General features: G+C 43.8%; 3 protein-coding genes across 5 annotated transcripts in view; 2 read left to right on the top strand and 1 right to left on the bottom strand.

Annotated features, from left to right (window-relative positions):
* Positions 1–3,501, top strand: part of LOC106611227 (proteasome activator complex subunit 4B) — an 89,408-nt gene extending 85,907 nt beyond the window's left edge. For both annotated transcript variants that reach the window (XM_014211221.2, XM_045724975.1), the window contains 3 exons: positions 393–526; positions 1,067–1,208; positions 1,361–3,501. In XM_014211221.2, coding sequence (XP_014066696.2) covers positions 393–526; positions 1,067–1,201 — 269 coding nt within the window. In that variant the 3' untranslated portion in view covers positions 1,202–1,208; positions 1,361–3,501. The remainder of the gene's footprint in view (positions 1–392; positions 527–1,066; positions 1,209–1,360) is intronic.
* A 658-nt stretch (positions 3,502–4,159) lies between these two features.
* LOC106611202 (probable G-protein coupled receptor 75) lies at positions 4,160–9,144 on the top strand. Its single transcript, XM_045724983.1, has 5 exons — positions 4,160–5,236; positions 5,632–5,903; positions 5,985–6,238; positions 6,901–7,286; positions 7,502–9,144. The coding sequence occupies exons 2-5, from the start codon at positions 5,830–5,832 to the stop codon at positions 8,474–8,476; spliced, it is 1,689 nt and encodes a 562-aa protein (XP_045580939.1). The 5' UTR covers positions 4,160–5,236; positions 5,632–5,829; the 3' UTR covers positions 8,477–9,144.
* Positions 9,145–11,497: 2,353 nt separating this feature from the next.
* LOC106611219 (endoplasmic reticulum lectin 1) lies at positions 11,498–21,400 on the bottom strand. 2 transcript variants are annotated; one of them, XM_045724987.1, is made up of 13 exons: positions 21,081–21,400; positions 20,692–20,796; positions 20,400–20,480; positions 19,289–19,366; positions 19,056–19,184; positions 18,623–18,846; positions 17,820–17,958; positions 16,790–16,954; positions 16,256–16,315; positions 15,970–16,130; positions 15,662–15,739; positions 11,775–11,850; positions 11,498–11,606 (listed from the first exon to the last, which is right to left on the bottom strand). In XM_045724987.1, the coding sequence occupies exons 1-13, from the start codon at positions 21,222–21,224 to the stop codon at positions 11,535–11,537; spliced, it is 1,512 nt and encodes a 503-aa protein (XP_045580943.1). In that variant the 5' UTR covers positions 21,225–21,400; the 3' UTR covers positions 11,498–11,534. The 2 variants fall into 2 exon arrangements, with proteins under 2 accessions (XP_045580943.1, XP_045580949.1); XM_045724993.1 differs by having other exon boundaries at positions 15,970–16,094; positions 21,081–21,399.
* Positions 21,401–21,856: the final 456 nt, after the last annotated feature.

The following is a 21,856-nucleotide window of genomic DNA, read 5'->3' as shown; positions in this document are numbered from 1 at the left end:
GGCAGAGATTTGACGAACTGACTTGTTGGAAAGGTGGCATCACGTTGAAAGTCACTGAGCTCTTCAGTAAGGCCATTCTACTGCAATGTTTGGAGATTGCATGGCTGTGTGCTCAATTTTATATACCTTTCAGCAACGGGTGGGGCTGAAATAGTCAAATCCACTAATTTGAAGGGGTGTCCACATACTTTTGTACATTTACTGTATCTTCATTTTAAGTGGCACACTAGTGTGGGTATTAGAACATAGCTGTCTACAGCCAACGGTCAATTGTTTACTTGGAACACAGTTGCCATGGTTGTGTTAGATAAACTTCAAAAAAGCATTTGTCTTGACCTTGCTGAACATGTTCTAGCTCAGTTTTTCAATGCCCACCCCCCGTGTGTGTGTAGATCTAGTGAGGCGACATGCTGGAGTGTTAGGTCTGAGTGCCTGTATCCTGTCCAGCCCCTACGACGTTCCCAGCTGGATGCCCCAGCTACTGATGAACCTGAGCGTCCACCTCAACGACACACAGCCCATTGAGGTGAGGAGGACTAACACACACAGCTCAACGACATGCTCTCTGTCACTCTCCCTCTCGCTCTCTCTCGCCCCTGAATCTCGCGCTCTCTCGCGCCCCTGAATCTCGCTCTCTCTCTCGCGCCCCTGAATCTCGCGCTCTCTCTCGCGCCCCTGAATCTCGCGCTCTCTCTCTCTCTCTCGCCCCTGAATCTCGCGCTCTCTCTCTCTCTCTCGCCCCTGAATCTCGCGCTCTCTCTCTCTCTCGCCCCTGAATCTCGCGCTCTCTCTCTCTCTCGCCCCTGAATCTCGCGCTCTCTCTCTCTCTCGCCCCTGAATCTCGCTCTCTCTCTCTCTCGCCCCTGAATCTCGCGCTCTCTCTCTCTCGCCCCTGAATCTCGCGCTCTCTCTCTCGCCCCTGACTCTCGCGCTCTCTCTCTCGCCCCTGAATCTCGCACGCTCGCTCTCTCTCGCCCCTGAATCTCGCACGCTCGCTCTCTCTCGCCCCTGAATCTCGCACACGCTCGCTCTCGCTCCTGAATCTCTCTCTCTCTCTCCCCTGAAGATGACTGTGAAGAAGACCCTGTCTAACTTCCGGCGGACTCATCATGACAACTGGCAGGAACACAAACAGCAGTTCACTGACGACCAGCTGCTGGTTCTGACCGACCTGCTGGTCTCTCCCTGCTACTATGCCTAGATACCTGGTAGGACACACACTCCCATCCTAAAATGCTCACTCATTGTAGATCAATTCAAACGTATGCTTGGGTGGAAACCTCACCAACACAAGTTACAGTACATTATAAACTACAAGGCACCAATCATTAATCCAGCCGTCCATTTGGTCTCTCTTTAGGGCCCTGGTACAACTTTCAGATGGAGATTGTTATGTTTTCTTAACGGAGGAACGACACCCTGAATGCCCTCTCTGAGCCACTCAACAGTTCCTCACTCTGTTATTAGTCTGGGAAAGCCTCAGACTGAACAGAACAGGGCCTTATTCACAAAGCGTCTGAGTACAATTGCTGATTTAGGATCAGTTTTGCCTTTCAGATCGTATTGAATACCATTATATGGACATGGTGACCTGATCCTCGATCAGCAGCGCTACTCTGAGACGCTGTGTGAATACCAGAACAGACGAGCCTGCATGAGGGGAGACGGGCCTCACGTCCAGGTCCCTGCCCTCTGACCAGACCAACGGACGACACCTGGGTCGTTTTCACTAGGCACCAAACGTAATGAAACGAGGAGGAACTACCTGGATGTTTCCTTAGAAAAAGGTTTTTGCTACGTTGTGCCATAACGAATACAACCCTGTACCCTGAGGACCTTGAGAAGGGGGAGGGGGGAATATGCATACGTAATGGATGGATGGAATAAAATAGAGTTGTGTATTTGTTTTAGTGCTCATTTACATTTCTACTATACTTAATATTTAAGGATAAACCATAGCATGGATGATTGATCTGCAGTTTGTAATATTACTGTAATATTACTGTAATGTTACTGTACAGTTGATTTCTCTTGTTCTTTTCCTTTGTGTGTCTGTGGGGAAGTGGAATGCTTGACGAAGATGCCTGCAGGTTTCCCCCCTATCTCTGGTCCAACATGTAGTGCGTGTTCCCCCATTAGTGCACCACTACGCCGTAGGACCAGAGCTAGTTTCCCCCGTACTATTGCTCTCAGTACAACATCCCCTCAATGTTATCAACTCTGCACCAACTAACTATATTATCCCACTAGAGCAAGGCTCTCCAGTCCTGTTCCTGGGGAGCTGCCGTCCTGTACGTTTTCACTATGACCCTAATCTAGCACACCTGATTCTAATAACTACGTGGTTGATCAGCTGAATTAAGATAGTTACAACTGGGGTTGGAGTGAAAACCTAGCTCCCCAGGAACAGGTAGCTCTCCAGGAACAGGGTTGGAGTTAAAACCTACAGGAGGCTAGCTCTCCAGAAACAGGGTTGGAGAGACCTGCTCTAGAGGATAGGAACCATATTGTCCCAGGTCTCCAGTGAAGTGTTCTTAGCCACAGTCTATGTGTTCAGATGATCGTTCATTATCATTTAGATTAGGAGTGTTTCACAAATGGACTCTTTTCCTTTTAGTGCACTACTTTTGACCAGGGCCCATAAGGCTCTGATCAAAAGTAGTGCACTATATAGGGAATAGGGTGTCATTTGGGACATTTTAACCTGGCACACACATTTACATACTTGGATGTTTGTGTACTTTGTTTATCTCTGCTATATGCATATTTTATTATGTGTATATAACATGTGTATGTAACATAAATGCACAAACATGTTTATTTATTTGTTTGAAGTGCTGATTTTATTATTCTTAGAGTTGCTGGTAATGAAAGCTTTTGGTTTGTGAGTAGATTGTTCAGCTTGTTAGTGACGGAGCATTTGATGTAATCTGCTCTCGCTTGGGCAATGATGACTATATAGCAGAGTGAGTGTGTGAGTGTGTGTTCATTCCTCAAGGCTATGTGCACGGTTTTCAGCTGATGAGTACAGTTTAATCATCATGGCATGTCTAAACCCCTCTCAAAATCCCAAGGGACTCGTTTCCCGGACACAGGTCAAGCCTGGTCCTGGACTAAAAAAACATGATAATTGGAGAGTCTCCATTGAAACAAAGCTTTTTAGTCCAGGACTAGGCTTGATCTGTGTCTGGGAAATGGGGCCCAAGGAATAGCCAAACATCCTGTCCACCACCTTAGCATCGCACCCCTTCCCCTCTACTCCTCAATATAACATTGTTCTCCATTCTTTTTTAAAACCCCTAGTGAGAGATTTATTTTGGATTCAATATTTACTTTTCCATGAAGACTTGAAAATCTAGTCGCATTGGTTCAGTGTAGTACTTCACACCTGTTCAGTGTAGTACTTCACACCTGTTTAGTGTAGTGCCAAAACTGCAGTGATTCTTTTTAGATGTACTGTTTTCTGAAGAAAATAAAGAAATTCATGGAGTTTGTAACAAACTTTTTTGTGTGTCTTTGTGCTGGTTGGTTCTGGGATGGCTCCTATTCAGTGGTGTAAAGTATTTAAGTAAAAATACTAAAGTAGTTTTTGGGGGTATCTGTATTTTACTTTACTATTTATATTTTTGACAACTTTTACTTCACTACATTCCTAATGAAAATAATGTACATTTTACTCCATACATTTTCCCTGACACCCAATAGTACTGGTTACATTATGAATGCTTAACAGGACAGGAACATGGCCCAATTCATGCACTTATCAAGAGAACATCCCTACTGCCTCTGATCTGGTGGACTCACTAAACACAAATGCTTCAATTGTAAATTTTGTCTGCACTCAAATATGCAATTTTGGCTCCCAAGTGGCGCAGTGGTCTAAAGCACTGCGTCTCAGTGCTAGAGGCGACACTACAGGTTCGAATGCAGGCAGGACCACAACCTGCCGTGATTGGGAGTCCCATAGGGTGGCGCTCAATTGGGCCAGCGTCGTCCGGTTTTGGCTGATGTAGGCCGTACATTGTAAATAAGAATTTGTTCTTAACTGATATGCTTAGTTAAAGGTTAAATAAAAAAGATAATTGGGTACTTTTTCCACCACTGCTCCTATTGAAGTTAGTCACAGCGACATGTATCCTCTATAGTGCAGCAGTAATACAGTTCCTATACCTTCATATCAAGTACATCTTTGATGTGCAGTGCTAATTGTGCAATATTAGATGGCACTTTGACTGGTTTTACCGTAGCCTACCAGGTTGAGAGGGTACCTTAATCCATCGAGGGCTAGGAGTTGGGTCTCAATGTACAAAGATACTGTACCCTACAAAGAGAGGGAATTCTAGAACGAGTTGGAACCCAATATTACCTAAATGTATTTCTAGACTAAATGTTGCAGCATATCGCCCATGAGAATGGATTCGTATCCTTCTGATTCCGTTAGAATGAGATGTTCAAGCTAGAGGTTGACAGCCCAAGGCAGTAACTGATACCCGCAAGCGCTGATGTTAAAGATGTACAAACATTAAATAGAAATAGTGACACGAATATATGCACAGTTAATAACATACATGGAGTACCAGTATCGAGTCGAATATGTGGTTAGCTGACATGTAAAATACCTATCCAGGCCTGGTAAGATCTGGCATGCGTCAGCAATACCTAGGCAGGGGAACGCGCCCAGTACTGTATGTCGTATCCCACCTCTTACCGATGAACTGCGCCCGGTCTTCGTCTTCTCCCGGATAAAAACAAAAATGGATACTTCACATCGACAATAAAATACACGCTCTTTTTGAATGTTATACTGTGAATAAAAGTGCGTGTGGTTATAATGCATGCGGACGGTGAGTTGCCAATTCCGAATTTGAAAATGTAACCTATGGGTTGTATAACAATTAGGCCTATGTCTATTTTCGCGTATTTTTTTTCTCTATTAGCGTTCACATCAATATGACAATGCCTTTATCATTTTCAAGTAAGCCGCAATATTAGGTTGCATACAGAATATAAATATCGTATATTATTGCTTCTGATTATCTGTGAAGGAATACTTCGCTGTTTTTTTTTTTCGTTTTCTAATGCCTGTAGCTGTGGTGGTGGCTGGATGGAGAGCAACACCTTGAGTATTGTATTGGTTTTCATAACCATAATCAAATGACCATGATGACTCGACTATCATATTGAAATCGTTTTGGATCGGAGCATTCACACGCACAGACAGATAAATGCAGATGCGGTAAGCCTGTATGTTTCACTAAATAAATGTGATAATTTTAGAATTCCATGTACATTTTCATTATCGATAGTCCTACACAAAAGCTGCACCTCCTATTGTCGTCGTAAGTTCAGCCACATTCTATCATTCTATCCAAATCTATTGTGTAAACATATATGAAAAACCCTCGACAATAATGATAGAAGGATTAGATTACTGTGTAGTCTACACATTTTATTTGCTTGCTCTTGCTTCAGCCTAGGCCAATTTAGACTTCAGTGTTTGTCTGGCAGTAAGGGGAGGGCTTTTTCCATTGAAAGAGCAGAATTATTATCATTCACAATGGTCCTCATAGATGTATTTCATTGTAATAATATGGTGTTGTACTAAACTCAGATTCCTCTGTTTCTATGTAGAAATCTGGGGTCTTTCTCATGACCAAGGGGACCATGTCAATGGAGGAGACAGCAGATACCTTCGCCATCCTGTTCAGTGAAATGATGTGAACACCTGTGAGGCTGTTCTCCAGTCTTTACTAACCCAATGGAGAATCTCCATTCAAACAGCTTTTTAGTCCAGGACTAGGCTTAATCTGTGTCCGGCAAACCAGCCCTATGTGTATGATGAATGTGACCAGTCTGCCGTCAGTCTGCCACCACCACACCTACAACAGCAGCCTGGGCCCGAGGTGCGTGGGTTGAAAAGAAAAAGACACATTTCTGTGAAATGTAAGAAATATGTATCAGCCATCTTCTCCTCCTCCCTCTAGGTCCTCCTCCTCTTCCTCCCCTGGCTGGGCCCTGATCCACACGGCTACCCTCACTTCCTGCTCCCTCCTCCTCATCTTCATCTTCTTTCTGGGCTCTTACGGCAACCTGGTGGTGTTCCTCTCCTTCTTCCACCCGGCCTTCCGCAAGTTCCGCACCAACTTCGACTTCATGATCCTGAACTTATCATTCTGTGATATGATTATATGTTGCGTGACTGCGCCAATGTTCGCATTGGTGCTTTTCCTGGACTCAGGTCAGTAGACTGTATTTACCATAGAATTTGGAATAACAATACCATTCTGGAACTTTGAGGATTTATAACATAGCCTCTATAGTCATTTCATAGGATCTCTATGATATTTACTTCCTTTTGTTCTTGTCTCTTGCTTCAGCTAAGACACTAGGCCCTGTCTGTCTGTTTTGGGTGGCAGGTAGCCTAGTGGTTAGAGCGTTAGAGCATGTTCGAATCCCAGAGCCGACAAGGTGAAAAATCTGTTGATGTACCCTTGAGCAAGGCACTTAGCCCTTATTGCTTGTAAAAATGCTTCAGGATTGCAGTTGATAATGGCTGACCCTGGCCGTGACCTCACTCTCCGAGGCTATCTCGGGGAGTTGGTATATGCCAAAAAAAAACTTTTCTAATTCACATGCATATAATACACACTTGTGTGAAATAGGATGAATGTAATCACCCACCTAATTATTATTATTATTCTGTTGTGTGCCTATTTGAGTTTGCTTGGCTTAATAAACCAATAGAAAAGTCCCAAAACTGCAAACTGTTCCCATCTAGCACTCCATGCTGACTCAACCAAATGATCCAAGTATTTTAAAGTATTTTTCCAAGTATTTGAACCCTGGTCTGATTCTTGAAGGTTTGCAAAAGTCTAAAGAGTAAACTATTTTTTGTTCCAGGAGGAGGGGGTGGCGTGTCAAAGACTTTTTGCTTCACCTTCCACCTGACCAGCTCTGCCTTCATCATCATGTCTCTGGAGACGGTAGCTGTAATCGCCCTCCATCGGCTCCGTATGGTCCTGGGCCAGCAGCCCAACCGCATGGCCTCGCTCCCCTGTACTCTGGCTCTCACCGCCCTCCTCTGGACCTCTAGCTTTACTATGGCTGCCCTGCTCACCCTGCGAGCCTACCCCATGAAGGAGGGACCATGCCTGCCTCACTTCGGCCTAACGGGTGGGCCAGCAAGGGTGGTTCTATATGTCTACCTGGCAGACTTTGCCTTCTGTGTGGCGGTGGTGTCTGTCTGCTACCTGATGATCGCTCAGACGCTGAGGAAGAACGCACAGGTGAGGGAGGGAGGGATGACATTTGATTTTCGTGTCAGGTAAATCACCTTAGCGACCCACCCCTTGCGGGATTATTTGACACGTTTTTAAGAAACTTTAGTCACACTTAATTTCTTAGAACTTGCTATAAGCATGTATAAAGCGAAATAATGTGTTATGACTTATATCATGTTATGTCTCTCTATGCTAAGTGGTTGTTCCCATCCTGTCCCCAGGTGAGGAAGTGCCGCGTCATCACTGTAGACGCCACGCGCCCGCCGCTACCACAAACCCCTCCCCCGCTCATGGCGGCCGGCTTAGAGAGCATGCAGTGTGCCGTCCAGGTTCCTTCACTCTACCGCAACCAGACCTATAACAAGCTCCAACACATTCAGACTCACTCCTACACTAACAGACCCACCAGCCAGGGTCTAGTACCTGGGGCTGCCCAGGGAGCTACCTGCTGCCAGCTTGTCTCTACAGTCAACCTGGCCACAGTTAAAGACTCCAAGGCTGTAGTAACCTGTGTGGTGATTGTATTCTCCGTCCTTCTCTGTTGCCTCCCCATGGGCGTCTCCTTAGCCCAGGACGTCCTCTCTCCAGAGAGCAGCTTCGCTCACTACCAGTTCGAACTGTGCGGTTTCGCGCTCATCTTCCTCAAGTCGTGCATCAACCCATTCGTGTACTCTCGCAACAGTGCCGGGCTTCGCCGGCGTGTCCTCTGCTGCCTTCAATGGGTGGCGCTGGTGTTCCTCTGCTGCAAGCACAAGACGCGGCTCCATGCCATGGGTAAAGGCAGTCTCGAGGTCAACCGTAACAAGTCCTCGCACCACGAGACCAACTCTGCCTATGTCCTCTCACCCAAGCCACAAAGGAGACTGGTGGATCAAGCCTGTGGACCCAGTCACTCCCGGGACTGTGCCCCCAGTCCGAGAGCTACGGGCGGGCATGGTGGGCGTAAGCCCCGGCCCCCTAGCACCTCCACCCCCATCAACACCCGTATCGAGCCCTACTACAGTATCTACAACAGCAGCCCCTCTGCAGGACCCGGCTCCCCTACCAACAGTCTGCAGCCTGCTGCCAACTCCTCCTCCTCCCAGGCCTTTGGGTTCAATAAGTCCTACGTTGCCATGCACTATCACATCCACCAGGAGGTGCTGCAGGACGTTGAGAGCACCTCAGCCCATAAGATACCCATACCTTCAGTCTGACTAACCACCATGATTGATTGGATCCCTTCAGTCTAAACTGATGAATAACCTTGGCTTAGACCTGAAGATTTGTGTTGGCTCGCCAATCTAATGCCAATAGGCTTTAGTTCAGTGGGCTAACATAGTCTTGTGGTTCTGCTGGACTTTGAGAGCACCTCAGTGCATCAGATCTCCATACCTTCAGTCTAACTTACCACAATGATTTATACATGAATTGATTTGTTTATTGATCAGATACTGTACTTTGAGTGTAACCTAGCCACCATGCTGAAACTGGAGAGGGATTGGGAATATAGATCAGGGATGCTAACAGTTACTATAATATTATACGACTATTACCACAAGACACCAGAGAGTAAAGGGATACCAATTGTCTGAATATCATGTGGTATTGAACTGTTAGAGGTAAAGAATAACCCCCATTGACTTTAGAATATAAAATGGAAGATCTCTTAGTGTAGAGGGAGAGAAACAGTACTGATCCCATTTTGTTATTGATGTTACTGAAATAAGTGGAATCCATTTTTACACTGACATGACATTTTTCATATTGTACAATTTAATGGTCTTTCTCGTCATAATAATACTGTATTTGTGAGTCTCATACATGTTCTATGATATCAGTAAATGTTTTGCAAGTGCAATGTGTCCAGTGAGCTCCTGGCAAAGAAAATATCTAAATTGAATTTGTATTGTAGATCCACAAAGGTAAACACCTCTTATGGAGTAAGAGACCTCTGGTGGTCAACTAATCAACCTGCAACTCACTGTCCAAGCTTTTGTCATGTCACACATTGATGTCCAGTACAGTGGTTCTCAACCCCCAGACGTTTCACCATGTTGTTGAACTAACTCACCTAGTCAAGGGTTTGATGATTAGTTGACAAGTTCAATCAGGTGAGCAAGCTGTGGAATAGTTAAAATACATGGAATGTACGGGGTTACCGAGAACCCCTGATCTATTGTATCACATTATCTACCAGTGATCAGACAGAAGTCACTTTTTCTTTAGAGAAAAGCATCAGTTGGCCTTTTACTAAATCTATAATGGTTGAGAGCTGAGGGCCATTCAGGTTATCACATTGTGGCTAGCTATCCAAGACAATGGGGTATGACTAGAATTCATTTTAACCTAACTTTGTTCAGATAGTTTTATTTATTTTTTCAGTGTATCCCTCATTTAAACCACAGAACACACCAGATTTAGAAATCCACAGAAATGACATCCGATTCAGTGCATATCCAATGTTAATCATCAGCGCTCGTCAATAACATCCAGGGATTGAATTCACAAGATACTCTCACTCACCCTGTAACGTAACAACAACCAGGGTTGGGGTCAATTCCTTTTCATCCCAGTCAATTCCAGAAGTAAACTGAAATTCAAATCCTAATTTTCCTTACTGCTTTCGAATGAGGAAATTGGAATTTCAGTTTACTTCCTCAATTGACACCAAAGCCCCAGTCTTAATATGCCCAGATATTGTTTGTCCACATATTTTTTAATTAAAACTGACTTTGTCAGAAGATACTGTATCTACAAAAAAAAAAATGCGTATAATTGTCAAGGACAAGCATGTAATCATACTGAAATTAAACCCAAATAAATACAGTTGAAATGTTGACGATAAAACCAACTACGTATAAAAAACACGAGCAGAGAAAATTATTTTATGTAGAGGTGCTGACTACCGGAGAATAAACTATCAGCTCTAAAAATAAAGAGTCGCACACTCTAAACTCCCAGTAATTTACTGGGTAAATCACCAACGTTTCAGCATCACTGTGCCTTCTTCAGGGTAATGTCATGAATGTTAAAACCAGGTTATATAGACAAACAGTGCGATTAGCGCAACCAATGACAATAGTGAAGAGTGTGTCATAATTAGGTTCATTAGAATGAATTGAGTGAAACTATTAAAAAATAAAAATGATAGGCTATTGTTATCATATGGAAACGTATATATTAGCACCAACATACATTGTTCAATTCCACATATTTGTTTCCTATTTCATTAAAAAAAAAATGGTTACATGTAATCTTTTGGTTCAACCATAATGCATAATCAGAATCATCAACAGGTGTATGCTGATAAGCTGTACAAAGAATATATCCATTTATAAGACTTGTTCATAAAATGGGCCTGAGATCAAAGTCAATATTCAGACCACTAGGGGTCAATGTTTTTAGATAGGATATCCAGTAAGCCTCCCTTTGTAGTAGTAGAATCTCCATGTTACCTCCTCTCCTTGGTAGAGCAACATGCTCAATGCCTGTGTATTTGAGGGAGGAGATAGGTTGATTATCTTCAACAAAGTGAGCTGCTACTGGATAGTCAATGTTCTTTAACAGTTTCACTCAATTAAGTTAATTAGAATGAGTTGAGACACACCCCTCACTATTGTCATTGATTGCGCTAATCGCACTGTTTGTCTGAAGAAGGCACAGTGATGCCGAAACGTTGGCGATTTACCCAGTAAATTACTGGGAGTTATATATATGTGTTCAACTCTATTTTTATAGCTGATAAAACCAACTACAACATGGAAGCTGGTTCTCCTGATGATGCTGTTTGAATGATTGGTTGTTCCATCCTGGCATCTTGGCCAGAGAACACTAGGGCTAACCTGCCTTAAGAGGAAGATCTGAAGTCCAGTCCATAGAGCCTTGTGGAGTGAACAGGGTCCCATTTCCAACTCAGATCAAATGTAAGGTTTATCATAAGGTTTTTGATGCAACATGGAGTTGGTTCAGTACATAGGAGGTTTAAGCCAGGGTGGAAGAGGGGGGGCTGTGGTCCTGGGTTCCAAGGGCCGTTCCAGGATCAACACGCTCCTCTCCAAGTCCATGTCAGTCTGGACCTCCTGAGTAGTGCCATGGGCCTTGGTTCATCCAGTCTTCCATTTCAGGACGTCTTTGCCTAAATCCCTGTCCTTTATTTTCTAGAACAAAGAATATGTTTTACTAGATGTGCACATCAATTTCTCAATTTAAATGTAGTAAAACATCTTCATTTTTACTTCTGCTCATCCCTCCTTTTTGCCTCTGTCCGTGCTGTTAGCTGGAGATGGATAGAAGGCCTTTCTCATCAGCTGTGTCCAGGATCTGGCATATAACTGGAGACTCAACCTGATGGAGAAAAAAAATGACCTGATCATGTTTATTTGCCAGGTGTAGTGAATACATTGGAAATCTGACTCGCCCAACCGCTTGCGGTAAAAACACAAAAACAGCAAGAATGGGTTCAAGTGTTTAACCATAACATGGTGAGAGTGATGTGTGTGTGTGCATTCTTACCCCAAGGACGTACTGGCAGGTCTGAGGCTCCAGCATGTACACAGTGACGGCATGGGGAGACTCAGACTCCTTACACCTGAGACACAGGATGGGCTTCAATCAGAGACCGGCTGTGTATTCAGAGACATGAAACGTTCTGAACGAGAATGCCAAGTTTGCAAAGCTGTCTTCTAGGCAGAGGGTGGCTACTTTGAAGAATCTCAAAATAATTTGGTTTTGTTTAATATTTTTTTGGTTACTACATGATTCCATATGTGTTATTTCATAATTGATGTCTTCACTATTATTCTACAATGTAAAAAATTAAGAAAAATCCTTGAATGAGTAGGTATGGGCAAACTTTTCACTGGTACTGTATATTATATTAAGAGACCCTACTAGACCACACCGATGATGACTCACAATATACAGTACCAGTCAAAAGTTTGGACACACCTACTAATTCAAGGGTTTTAATTCATGTTTTACTATTTTCTACATTTTACAATAATAGTGAAGACATCAAAACTATGGAATCATGTAAACTTGGCAAAAAAAGAAAACAGCCCTTTTTCACCCCGTCTTTCAAAAATAATTAGTAAAAATCCAAATAACTATACAGATCTTCATTGTAAAGGGTTTAAACACTGTTTCCCATGCTTGTTCAATGAACATGCACCTGTGGAACGGTCGTTAAGACACTAACAGCTTACAGACGGTAGGCAATTAAGGTCACAGTTATGAAAACAGGACACTAAAGAGGCCTTTCTACGGACTCTAATAAATTGCAATGTCCGTACAGTGAGACACCTAAGACAGGGAGACAGGACAGACAACTGATCGTCCTCGCAGTGGCAGACCACGTGTAATAACACCTGTACAGGATCGGTACACCACACCTGCGGAACAGGTACAGGATGGCAACAACAACTGCCCGAGTTGCAGCAGGAACGCACAATCCCTCCATCAGTGCTCAGACTGTCGGCAATAGGCTTATAGGCCTGTTGTAAGGCAGGTCCTCACCAGACATCACCGTTTCGGGTAGCCTTCCACAAACTTCCCACAATAAGTTGGGTGAATCTTGGCCCATTCCTCCTGACAGAGCTGGTGTAACTGAGTCAGGTTTGTAGGCCTTCTTGCTCGCACACACTTTTATAGTTCTGCCCTCAAATCTTCTAAATGATTGAGGTCAGGGCTTTGTGATGGCCACTCCAATCCCTTGGCATTGTTGTCCTTAAGCCATTTTGCCACAACTTTGGAAGTATGCTTGGGGTCATTGTCCATTTGGAAGACCCATTTGCGACCAAGGTTTAACTTCCTGACTGATGTCTTGAGATGTTGCTTCAATATATCCACATACTTTTCCTACCTCATGTTGCCATCTATTTTGTGAAGTGCACCAGTCCCTCCTGCAGCAAAGCACCCCCACAACATGATGCTGCCACCCCCGTGCTTCACGGTTGGGATGGTGTTCTTCGGCTTGCAAGCGTCCCACTTTTTCCTCCAGACATAACAATGGTCATTATGGCCAAACAGTTCTATTTTTGTTTCATCAGACCAGAGGACATTTCTCCAAAAAGTACAATATTTGTCCCCATGTGCAGTTGCAAACCGTAGTCTGGCTTTTTTATGCCGGTTTTGGAGAAGTGCCTTGTTCCTTGCTGAGCGGGCCTTTCAGGTTATGTGGATATAGATACTTTTGTACCTGTTCCCTCCAGCATCTTCACAAGGTCCATTGCTGTTGTTCTGGGATTGATTTGCACTTTTCGCACCAAAGTACATTCATCTCTAGGAGACAGAACGCGTCTCCTTCCTGAGCGGTATGACTGCTGCGTGGTACCATGGTGTTTATACTTGCCTACTATTGTTTGTACAGATGAACATGGTACCTTCCAGGCGTTTGGAAATTGTTCCCAAGGATGAAGCAGACTTGTGGAGGTCTACAATTGTTTTCTGAGGTCTTGGCTGATTTCTTTTGATGTTCCCATTAGGTCAAGCAAAGAGGCACTGAGTTTGAAGGTAGGCCTTGAAATATACTGCTCAAAAAAATAAAGGGAACACTAAAATAACACATCCTAGATCTGAATGAAAGAAATCATCTTATTAAATACTTTTTTCTTTACATAGTTGAATGTGCTGACAACAAAATCACACAAAAATAATCAATGGAAATCCAATTTATCAACCCATGGAGGTCTGGATTTGGAGTCACACTCAAAATTAAAGTGGAAAACCACACTACAGGCTGATCCAGCTTTGATGTAATGTCCTTAAAACAAGTCAAAATGAGGCTCAGTAGTGTGTGTGGCCTCCACGTGCCTGTATGACATCCCTACAATGCCTGGGCATGCTCCTGATGAGGTGGCGGATGGTCTCCTGAAGGATCTCCTTCCAGACCTGGACTAAAGCATCCGCCAACTCCTGGACAGTCTGTGGTGCAACGTGGCATTGGTGGATGGAGCGAGACATGATGTCCCAGATGTGCTCAATTGGATTCAGGTCTGGGGAACGGGCGGACCAGTCCATAGCATCAATGCCTTCCTCTTGCAGGAACTGCTGACACACTCCAGCCACATGAGGTCTAGCATTGTCTTGCATTAGGAGGAACCCAGGACCAACCGTACCAGTATATGGTCTCACAAGGGGTCTGAGGATCTCATCTCGGTACCTAATGGCAGTCAGGCTACCTCTGGCGAGCACATGGAGGGCTGTGCGGCCCCCCAAAGAAATGCCACCCCACACCATGACTGACCCACCGCCAAACCGGTCATGCTGGAGGATGTTGCAGGCAGCAGAACGTTCTCCACAGCGTCTCCAGACTCTGTCACGTGCTCAGTGTGAACCTGCTTTCATCTGTGAAGAGCACAGGGCGCCAGTGGCGAATTTGCCAATCTTGGTGTTCTCTGGCAAATGCCAAACGTCCTGCACGGTGTTGGGCTGTAAGCACAACCCCCACCTGTGGACGTCGGGCCCTCATACCACCCTCATGGAGTCTGTTTCTGACCATTTGAGCAGACACATGCACATTTGTGGCCTGCTGGAGGTCATTTTGCATTCTGCTGGGTTGTTGCCCTCCTACGGCCTCCTCCACGTCTCCTGATGTACTGGCCTGTGTCCTGGTAGCGCCTCCATGCTCTGGACACTACGCTGACAGACACAGCAAACCTTCTTGCAACAGCTCGCATTGATGTGCCATCCTGGATGAGCTGCACTACCTGAGCCACTTGTGTGGGTTGTAGACTCCATCTCATGCTACCACTAGAGTGAAAGCACCGCCAGCATTCAAAAGTGACCAAAACATCAGCCAGGAAGCATAGGAACTGAGAAGTGGTCTGTGGTCCCCACCTGCAGAACCACTCCTTTATTGGGGGTGTCTTGCTAATTGCCTATAATTTCCACCTGTTGTCTATTCCATTTGCACAACAGCATGTGAAATTTATTGTCAATCAGTGTTGCTTCCTAAGTGGACAGTTTGATTTCACAGAAGTGTGATTGACTTGGAGTTACATTGTGTTGTTTAAGTGTTCCCTTTATTTTTTTGAGCAGTGTACATCCACAGGTACACCTCCAATTGAATCAAATTATGTCAATCAGCCTTCTAAAGCCATGACATCATTTTCTGGAATTTTCCAAGCTGTTTAAAGGCACAGTCAATTTTGTGTATGTAAACTTCTGACCCACTGAAATTGTGATACAGTGAATAATGAGTGAAATAATCTGTCTGTAAACAATTGTTGGAAAAATTACTTGTGTCATGCACAAAGTAGATGTCCTAACCGACTTGCCAAAACTATAGTTTGTTAAGAAGAAATTTGTGGAGTGGTTGAAAAACAAGTTTTAATGACTCCAACCTAAGTGTATGTTAACTTCAGACTTCAACTGTATATAAGAATATTAAGAGACCCTACTTGAGCTTGACGATGACCTGTCTGGGTTTCCCCGTCAGGTCACACACGTCCCCATGGCCGTAGAAGAGGGACACCAGTCTGGGGAGGAAGTACAACAACCATAAAGTCCTTATCCTCACTATCAATCAGGTTTCCTGGACACTGATGAATCCTATTCCTGGACTAAAATGCCCTTTCAATTGATATTCTCCATTGAGCTTAATCTTTGTCCAGGACACCAGCCCCTAATGCCCCAATATTCAGTAACATAGTGCTGATCAGTGAAATACATTTTTTTTTTAAACGTATTGTATAGCTGACGGACGTACTTGACTTTCTGGACCCCGTCGTCTTTGAACTGGTAGGATCGGGCCACGTTCTTCTGAGCCCACTGCAGATGTTCCTCAGCGTTCCAACTGCCCACTACCACAATGTTCTTCCCCTGCTCCTTATCCTGGGAGAGAATCGATTCATCATCCTGTATTAGATACTTTAACATAGCAAAAAATACATGAGGCACCCAGCCAGCCAATACTGTAACATCTTTCGGTCTACAGGAAATATTGTGCTTTAAGCATTTCAACATTACTGAGCTACTAAGTAAATAACCCTTACCTCATGGTACTGATGTACATGCTTCCCATAGCAGAACTCATACTTCCACCATCCCACTCCCTGCAACACACGTTCCAGACATCAGACAGAGGCTACAGTATGAAGAGTTGTGGGAGTTGAATTTACCACAGGTGGGCTCCAATCAAGATGTAGGAACATCTCAAGGATGATCAATGGAAACAGGATGCAGCTGAGCTCAATTTCGAGTCTTATAGCAAAGGGCTGAATACTTATGTAAATAAGCTACGTGTTTTATGTTTTATAAATTTGCAAACATTTCTAAGAAACAGTTTTCGCTTTGTCATTATAGGGTATTGTGTGTAGATTGCTGAGGGTTTTTACTTATTTAATACATTTTTGAATAAGGCTGTAACGTAACAAAATGTGGAAAAAGTCAAGGGGTCTGAATACTTTGAAGGTACTGCATATTACATTGAATTAACAGAAGCCAATGAGCAGTAGCCAATATGTGGCTGTAGACAATGAGCAGGTGTCTCTTTCAACAGCCAGCCTATCAGCAGGCCTCATACTAACCCCATGGAGACAGTAGGAGCCACTCAGGAACTCTTTGATCAGCTGCTCGTCTGTCAGACGGGAGATGTGGGTGGTTCCCACGGTAACCTGGGTCTGCCCGCCCACCACCAGGGGCTTATGGGTAGAGGAGAAGGCCTCCTCTCTCACGGGGGACGTACTCTCCTCCTGGAGGACAAGAGAGGGGAGGAGGTGTTTAGTTAGAAGACATTACACAGACAGCTTCTAAACCTGGGTTGTGTTCAGTACAGACAAAACAGTTTTCAAACAGCGGGAATAGCTACCTACCCAAACTTGTCCAAGACGAACACACATTTTCATTCTTCTGATCATGACCCTGTATTGCCCCATCAGTGGTGTAAAGTATTTAAGTAAAAATACTTTAATGTACTACTTAAGTAGTTTTTTGGGGGTATCTGTATATTTTTGACAACTTTTACATCACTACATCTAAAGAAAATTATGTACTTTACTCCATACATTTTCCCTGACACCCAAAAGTGCTCGTTACATTTTGAATGCTTAAGAGGACAGAAAAGGTCCAATTCACACACTTATCAAGACAACATCCCTGGTCATCCCTACTGCCTATGATCTGACAACTCACTAAACTCAAATGCTTTGTTTCTGAATGATGTCTGAGTGTTGGAGTGTGCCTCTGGCTATCTGTAAAAAAAAATTAAAACATGAAAGATTGTGCCATCTGGTTTGCTTAATATAATGAATTTGAAACAATTTATACTTTTTAGTTTTGATACTAAAGTATATTTCAAACCAAATACTTTTAGACTTTTACTCAAGTAGTATTTTACTGGGTGACTTTTACTTGAGTCATTTCTATTAAGGTATCTTTACTTTTACTCACGTATGACAATTGGGTACTTTTTCCACCACTGTGCCCCACTACCATCGCCTCTTATCTTCAACATTCCCTTCTCGCCTGTCTTCTTTCTCCTCCACTAGTCTCTCTGCTTCCCCTCCCCTAGTCTCTCTCCTTCCCCCCTTCCCTCTCTCCCTCCTCCTCCTTTCTCACTTCTTTTTCCGGGGCAGCGGCAGTGAAGGTAGGTTTCAGCAGCTCCTGCTCCCGGTCCATCTGAGAGAGCCTGTGAGGCCGCAGGGGAGAACCAGACATGGCCTGGCAGAAGATGGCATTCACTGGGGACGACTTGAACCTAACAGACCACGGGATAAAGATATAAGCCTCCATAACATTTCAAACAAGGTAGTCCCCTTTACTTCTAGTTGCATTAGCTAAATCAGCTATGGTAGTTGTGAAATACATCATGAGGGGAATTGGTTCGGGATGCAGTTTACAGTAGACCTGCTGCTACCTATATTTGTAATTAACCCTTACTTTACCAGGTAAGTTGACTGGGAACACATTCTAATTTACAGCAACAACCTGGGGAATAGTTACAGGGGAGAGGAGGGGGATGAATGAGCCAATTGTAAGCTGGGGATGATTAGGTGAATGTGATGGTATGAGGGCCAGATTGGGAATTAAGCCAGCACACCGGGGTTAACACCCCTACTCTTACGATAAGTGCCATGGGATCTTAAGTGACCACAGAGAGTCAGGACACCCATTTAACGTCCCACCCGAAAGATGGCACCCTACACAAGGCAATGTCCCCAATCACTGCCCTGGGGCATTGGGATATTTTTTTAGACAAGAGGAAAGAGTGCCTCCTACTGGCCCTCCAACACTACTTCCAGCAGCATCTGGTCTCCCATCCAGGGACTGACCCTGCTTAGCTTCAGTGGCAAGCCAGCAGTGGGGTGAAGGGTGGTATGCTGCTGTATTTTGGGTGTGTACCTCATTCTCTCTCTACCCACCTGTATTTGGGGTGTGCACAGATCAGAGGGGTCAGCACCACTACTTCGTACTCGCAGGTAGTGACCTCAGCGATAGAGAGGATCTCGTTCTTGGCTTCGGGGTGGCAGACATACAGCACGTTGGTGGAGCGAGGCGTGTTCTGTTTCAGGACGCACGCTGTCCCGTGGGCCATCAACACCGGGTAGTATGGAGTCAGCTGGCCTTCCACGTTCTTAGTGGGAACCTAGAAACATTTATATTTTTGTCGCTTAGCAGAGACATCGGCGCATTCAACTTAGGTAGATAAACTAATCACTGCAAGTAAAACCTTCAAAATAGCGACCCATGATTAGAGAGAGAAATAAAACAAGAAAAGACAAAGTTCAAAGAAGTCTTAAGAAGTGTTTTTTAATTTTCTTTTATGTGTATGAGCCAAAATGTTGAACAACCAACCTCTTTCTCAGCTTCTGGTGTAGGATCCATCTCCTCGACTTTCTCTACCTCTGCAATCTCTGTTCCTGAAGTGGCTGAAGACTCTGTCGACTTGGTCATGCTTCCCAAGACGTACTCCTGAACTTTGATCTGCCAGATCAACACGAAAATCATTTTTTCTTATTTATTGCAACATACTTGATGGTAGACATTATAATGATGCCAATTTTGAAGTAACATAATTTCCCACTGACCTGTCCCGTCTCCTTCTCCTCATGGTATTGTCTCACATGTTTCCCATGACACACCTCATACGTCCAGTATGACTCGATCTATTAATTAACACCACAACAAATGCCATTAGAGACCGTGGTTAGCCTATCCATAGAAAGTGACAGCACAGTACATGACATACACTACCGTTCAAAAGTTTGGGGTCACTTACAAATGTCCTTGTTTTTGAAAGAAAAGCATTTTTTTTTGTCCATTAAAATAACATAAAATTGATCAGTAATACAGTGTAGACATTGTTAATGTTGTAAATGACTATTGTAGCTGGAAACGGCAGATTTTTTACGGATTATCTACAGGGGTGATGGTTGCTGATAATGAGCCACTGTACGCCTATGTAGATATTCCATACAAAAAAATCTGCCGTCTACACTGTATTTCTGATCAATTTGATGTTATTTTAATGGACCAAAAAAAATTGCTTTTCTTTCAAAAATAAGGAAAGTTTTAAATGACCCCAAACTTTTGAACGGTAGTATTTATTTGTATTTATTATGGATCCCCATTAGCTGCTGCCAAAGCAGCAACTACTCTTCCTGGGGTCCAGCAAAATTAAGGTGATTTATACCATTTTAAAACATTGCAATACATTCACAGATTTCACAACACACTGTGTCCTCAGGTCCCTACTCCATATCTACATTACTAAATCCATGTGTATGTTATCGTGTGTGTGTGTGTGTGTGTGTGTGTGTGTGTGTATGCATGCGTCTGTGCCAATGCTTGTGTTGTTTCACAGTCCTCACTGTTCCATAAGGTGTTTATCTGTTTTTTTTAAATCAAATTTTACGCTTGCGTCAGTTACTTGATGTCGACTAGAGTACCATGTAGTCATGGCTCTATGTAGTATTGTGTGCCTCCATAGTCTGTTCTGGACTTGGGGACTGTGAAGAGGCCTCTTGTGGCATGACTTGTGGGGTATGCATGGGAGTCCGAGCTGTGTGCCAGTAGTTTAGACAGTGTACATCTTTAGCATGTGATCCCTAGGGGGGAACCCATGACATTAGTGTTGCAGTGGTACTCAATATAGCCTATATTTAGACAGAAGTAGAAGTGAAACGGTTCAGTTCTCACTCTGTAGGAGCAGCTGTTCTGTTTGAACAGTGGGTCCAGCAGATCACCTGGAGTGGGACCAGCGTACACCTTGTCATCATCCTGAGAGAGAAGGGTGAGGAGAGACAGAGAGAAAAAAAGAGAGGGAGGAGAGAGAGAGAGAGAGAGAAAAGAGAGGGAGGAGAGAGAGAGAAAAAAGAGAGGGAGGAGAGACAGAGAGAAAGACCAACAGACACAGAGGGAGACAGGAGGATCAGCGAGACAAGCAATGTTGTTGAAAAGAGTGAAACTGAAAATGATTAATCTAACTCACGCCATCTCCATTTGACAGGGAAGGCAGGAGACATTTGTATTTCTCCTTCTCTGTTGTTGTCATGATGACAAAGTCATCTTCTTTGTAGAGGGCACCTGAGGTTGGCTATGGAAGGACAGATTTAGGGTCAGATGTGTAAGTGCACTACTTTACAGCAGTCATAACAGGCAAACTATGCATGGTCAGGTTTTGCGTTGGCAGTCATATGACAGCCATAACAAGGAATATCAGCTAGCTAGGCTTAAGCTTAACAGACTTAAAAAACCAATTTAAAACTAGTTAGCTAACGTTCGCTTTTCAATTAAATCATAAATAACCAGCCATGATTTAACGTTAACTATGACAAAAAACTATATTTATTCTCTATCACACAACCACACAACACTCACCAGGGTGAATTCGGCCCCAGGCCAGTTAATTTTGAATGGGATTTCATCAGTAAACGAAGGAGATCCCCCTCTGTTAGCCGACACACCACAATACACCTCCAACAAACCCCCAAACAACACGAACAACAGCCTAGTCCCGTCCATTACCTCTGCAAGGCTCGTTCGCTAACTACCTTCTACGGTGTGTGCCAAGGCATGTGATAGCTAACCTGAGTTAAAACCGGGTTAGCTTCGGAGTTATCGTAAAATTATGAATCCATCTGGCTGTCTCTCTTTCATTTGTCAACACAGCGAACAGGAAGTATCTAGTCGCTTGCCACGTCTATTTCCGGTAGAGCCGGTTTAGCCAGCTTTGGGACACAACATCGACAGTCTGTATTGGTTGGACTCCCTGAGTTGTGAATTGTTCTTGTGGGTGGCGTCGGAAAACAACCCTACAACAATATAGCCGGCTTCACCCCAAAAAATAAGTTTCCTGTCAACAAAAGCATATGTATAATCTTTAGGAACTCTACTTACCAGAAACCAACCTTACTAAAGCACAAACTGTCCGGGTCATTCTATGCTGGCCTACTCACAGGGATCCTAAATTGCTCCCTCGCCCAATGCCCAATGCCCACCCTTCCCTACTTTCCTCAGGGTCTCAGGCGGTAGTTGTAATACTGTTGTACCCTGTATATAGCCTCGGTATTATTATTTTCTTCTTACTTTTTATTAAAATTTTTACTTCAGTTTATTTAGTAAATATTTTCTTAACTCTATTTTTTTAACTGCAT

Source organism: Salmo salar, chromosome ssa01 (assembly GCF_905237065.1).
Source record: "Salmo salar chromosome ssa01, Ssal_v3.1, whole genome shotgun sequence".
Classification (NCBI taxonomy): Eukaryota; Metazoa; Chordata; class Actinopteri; order Salmoniformes; family Salmonidae; genus Salmo; species Salmo salar.
The sequence above is the reverse complement of the archived record's forward strand: the minus strand, read 5'-3'. Positions and strand labels throughout refer to the sequence as shown.

Coding starts and splice junctions, on each gene's coding strand:
- LOC106611202 (XM_045724983.1), top strand. CDS start 5,830: ATGTGTATGATGAATGTGACCAGTCTGCCGTCAGTCTGCCACCACCAC. Junction 5,904..5,984: donor AACAGCAGCCTGGGCCCGAG/GTGCGTGGGTTG, acceptor TCCTCCCTCTAG/GTCCTCCTCCTCTTCCTCCC. Junction 7,287..7,501: donor CGCTGAGGAAGAACGCACAG/GTGAGGGAGGGA, acceptor TCCTGTCCCCAG/GTGAGGAAGTGCCGCGTCAT.
- LOC106611219 (XM_045724987.1), bottom strand. CDS start 21,224: ATGGACGGGACTAGGCTGTTGTTCGTGTTGTTTGGGGGTTTGTTGGAG. Junction 16,955..17,819: donor CCGCTGCCCCGGAAAAAGAA/GTGAGAAAGGAG, acceptor CTTGTCCTCCAG/GAGGAGAGTACGTCCCCCGT. Junction 16,131..16,255: donor ATGTACATCAGTACCATGAG/GTAAGGGTTATT, acceptor GCTATGTTAAAG/TATCTAATACAGGATGATGA.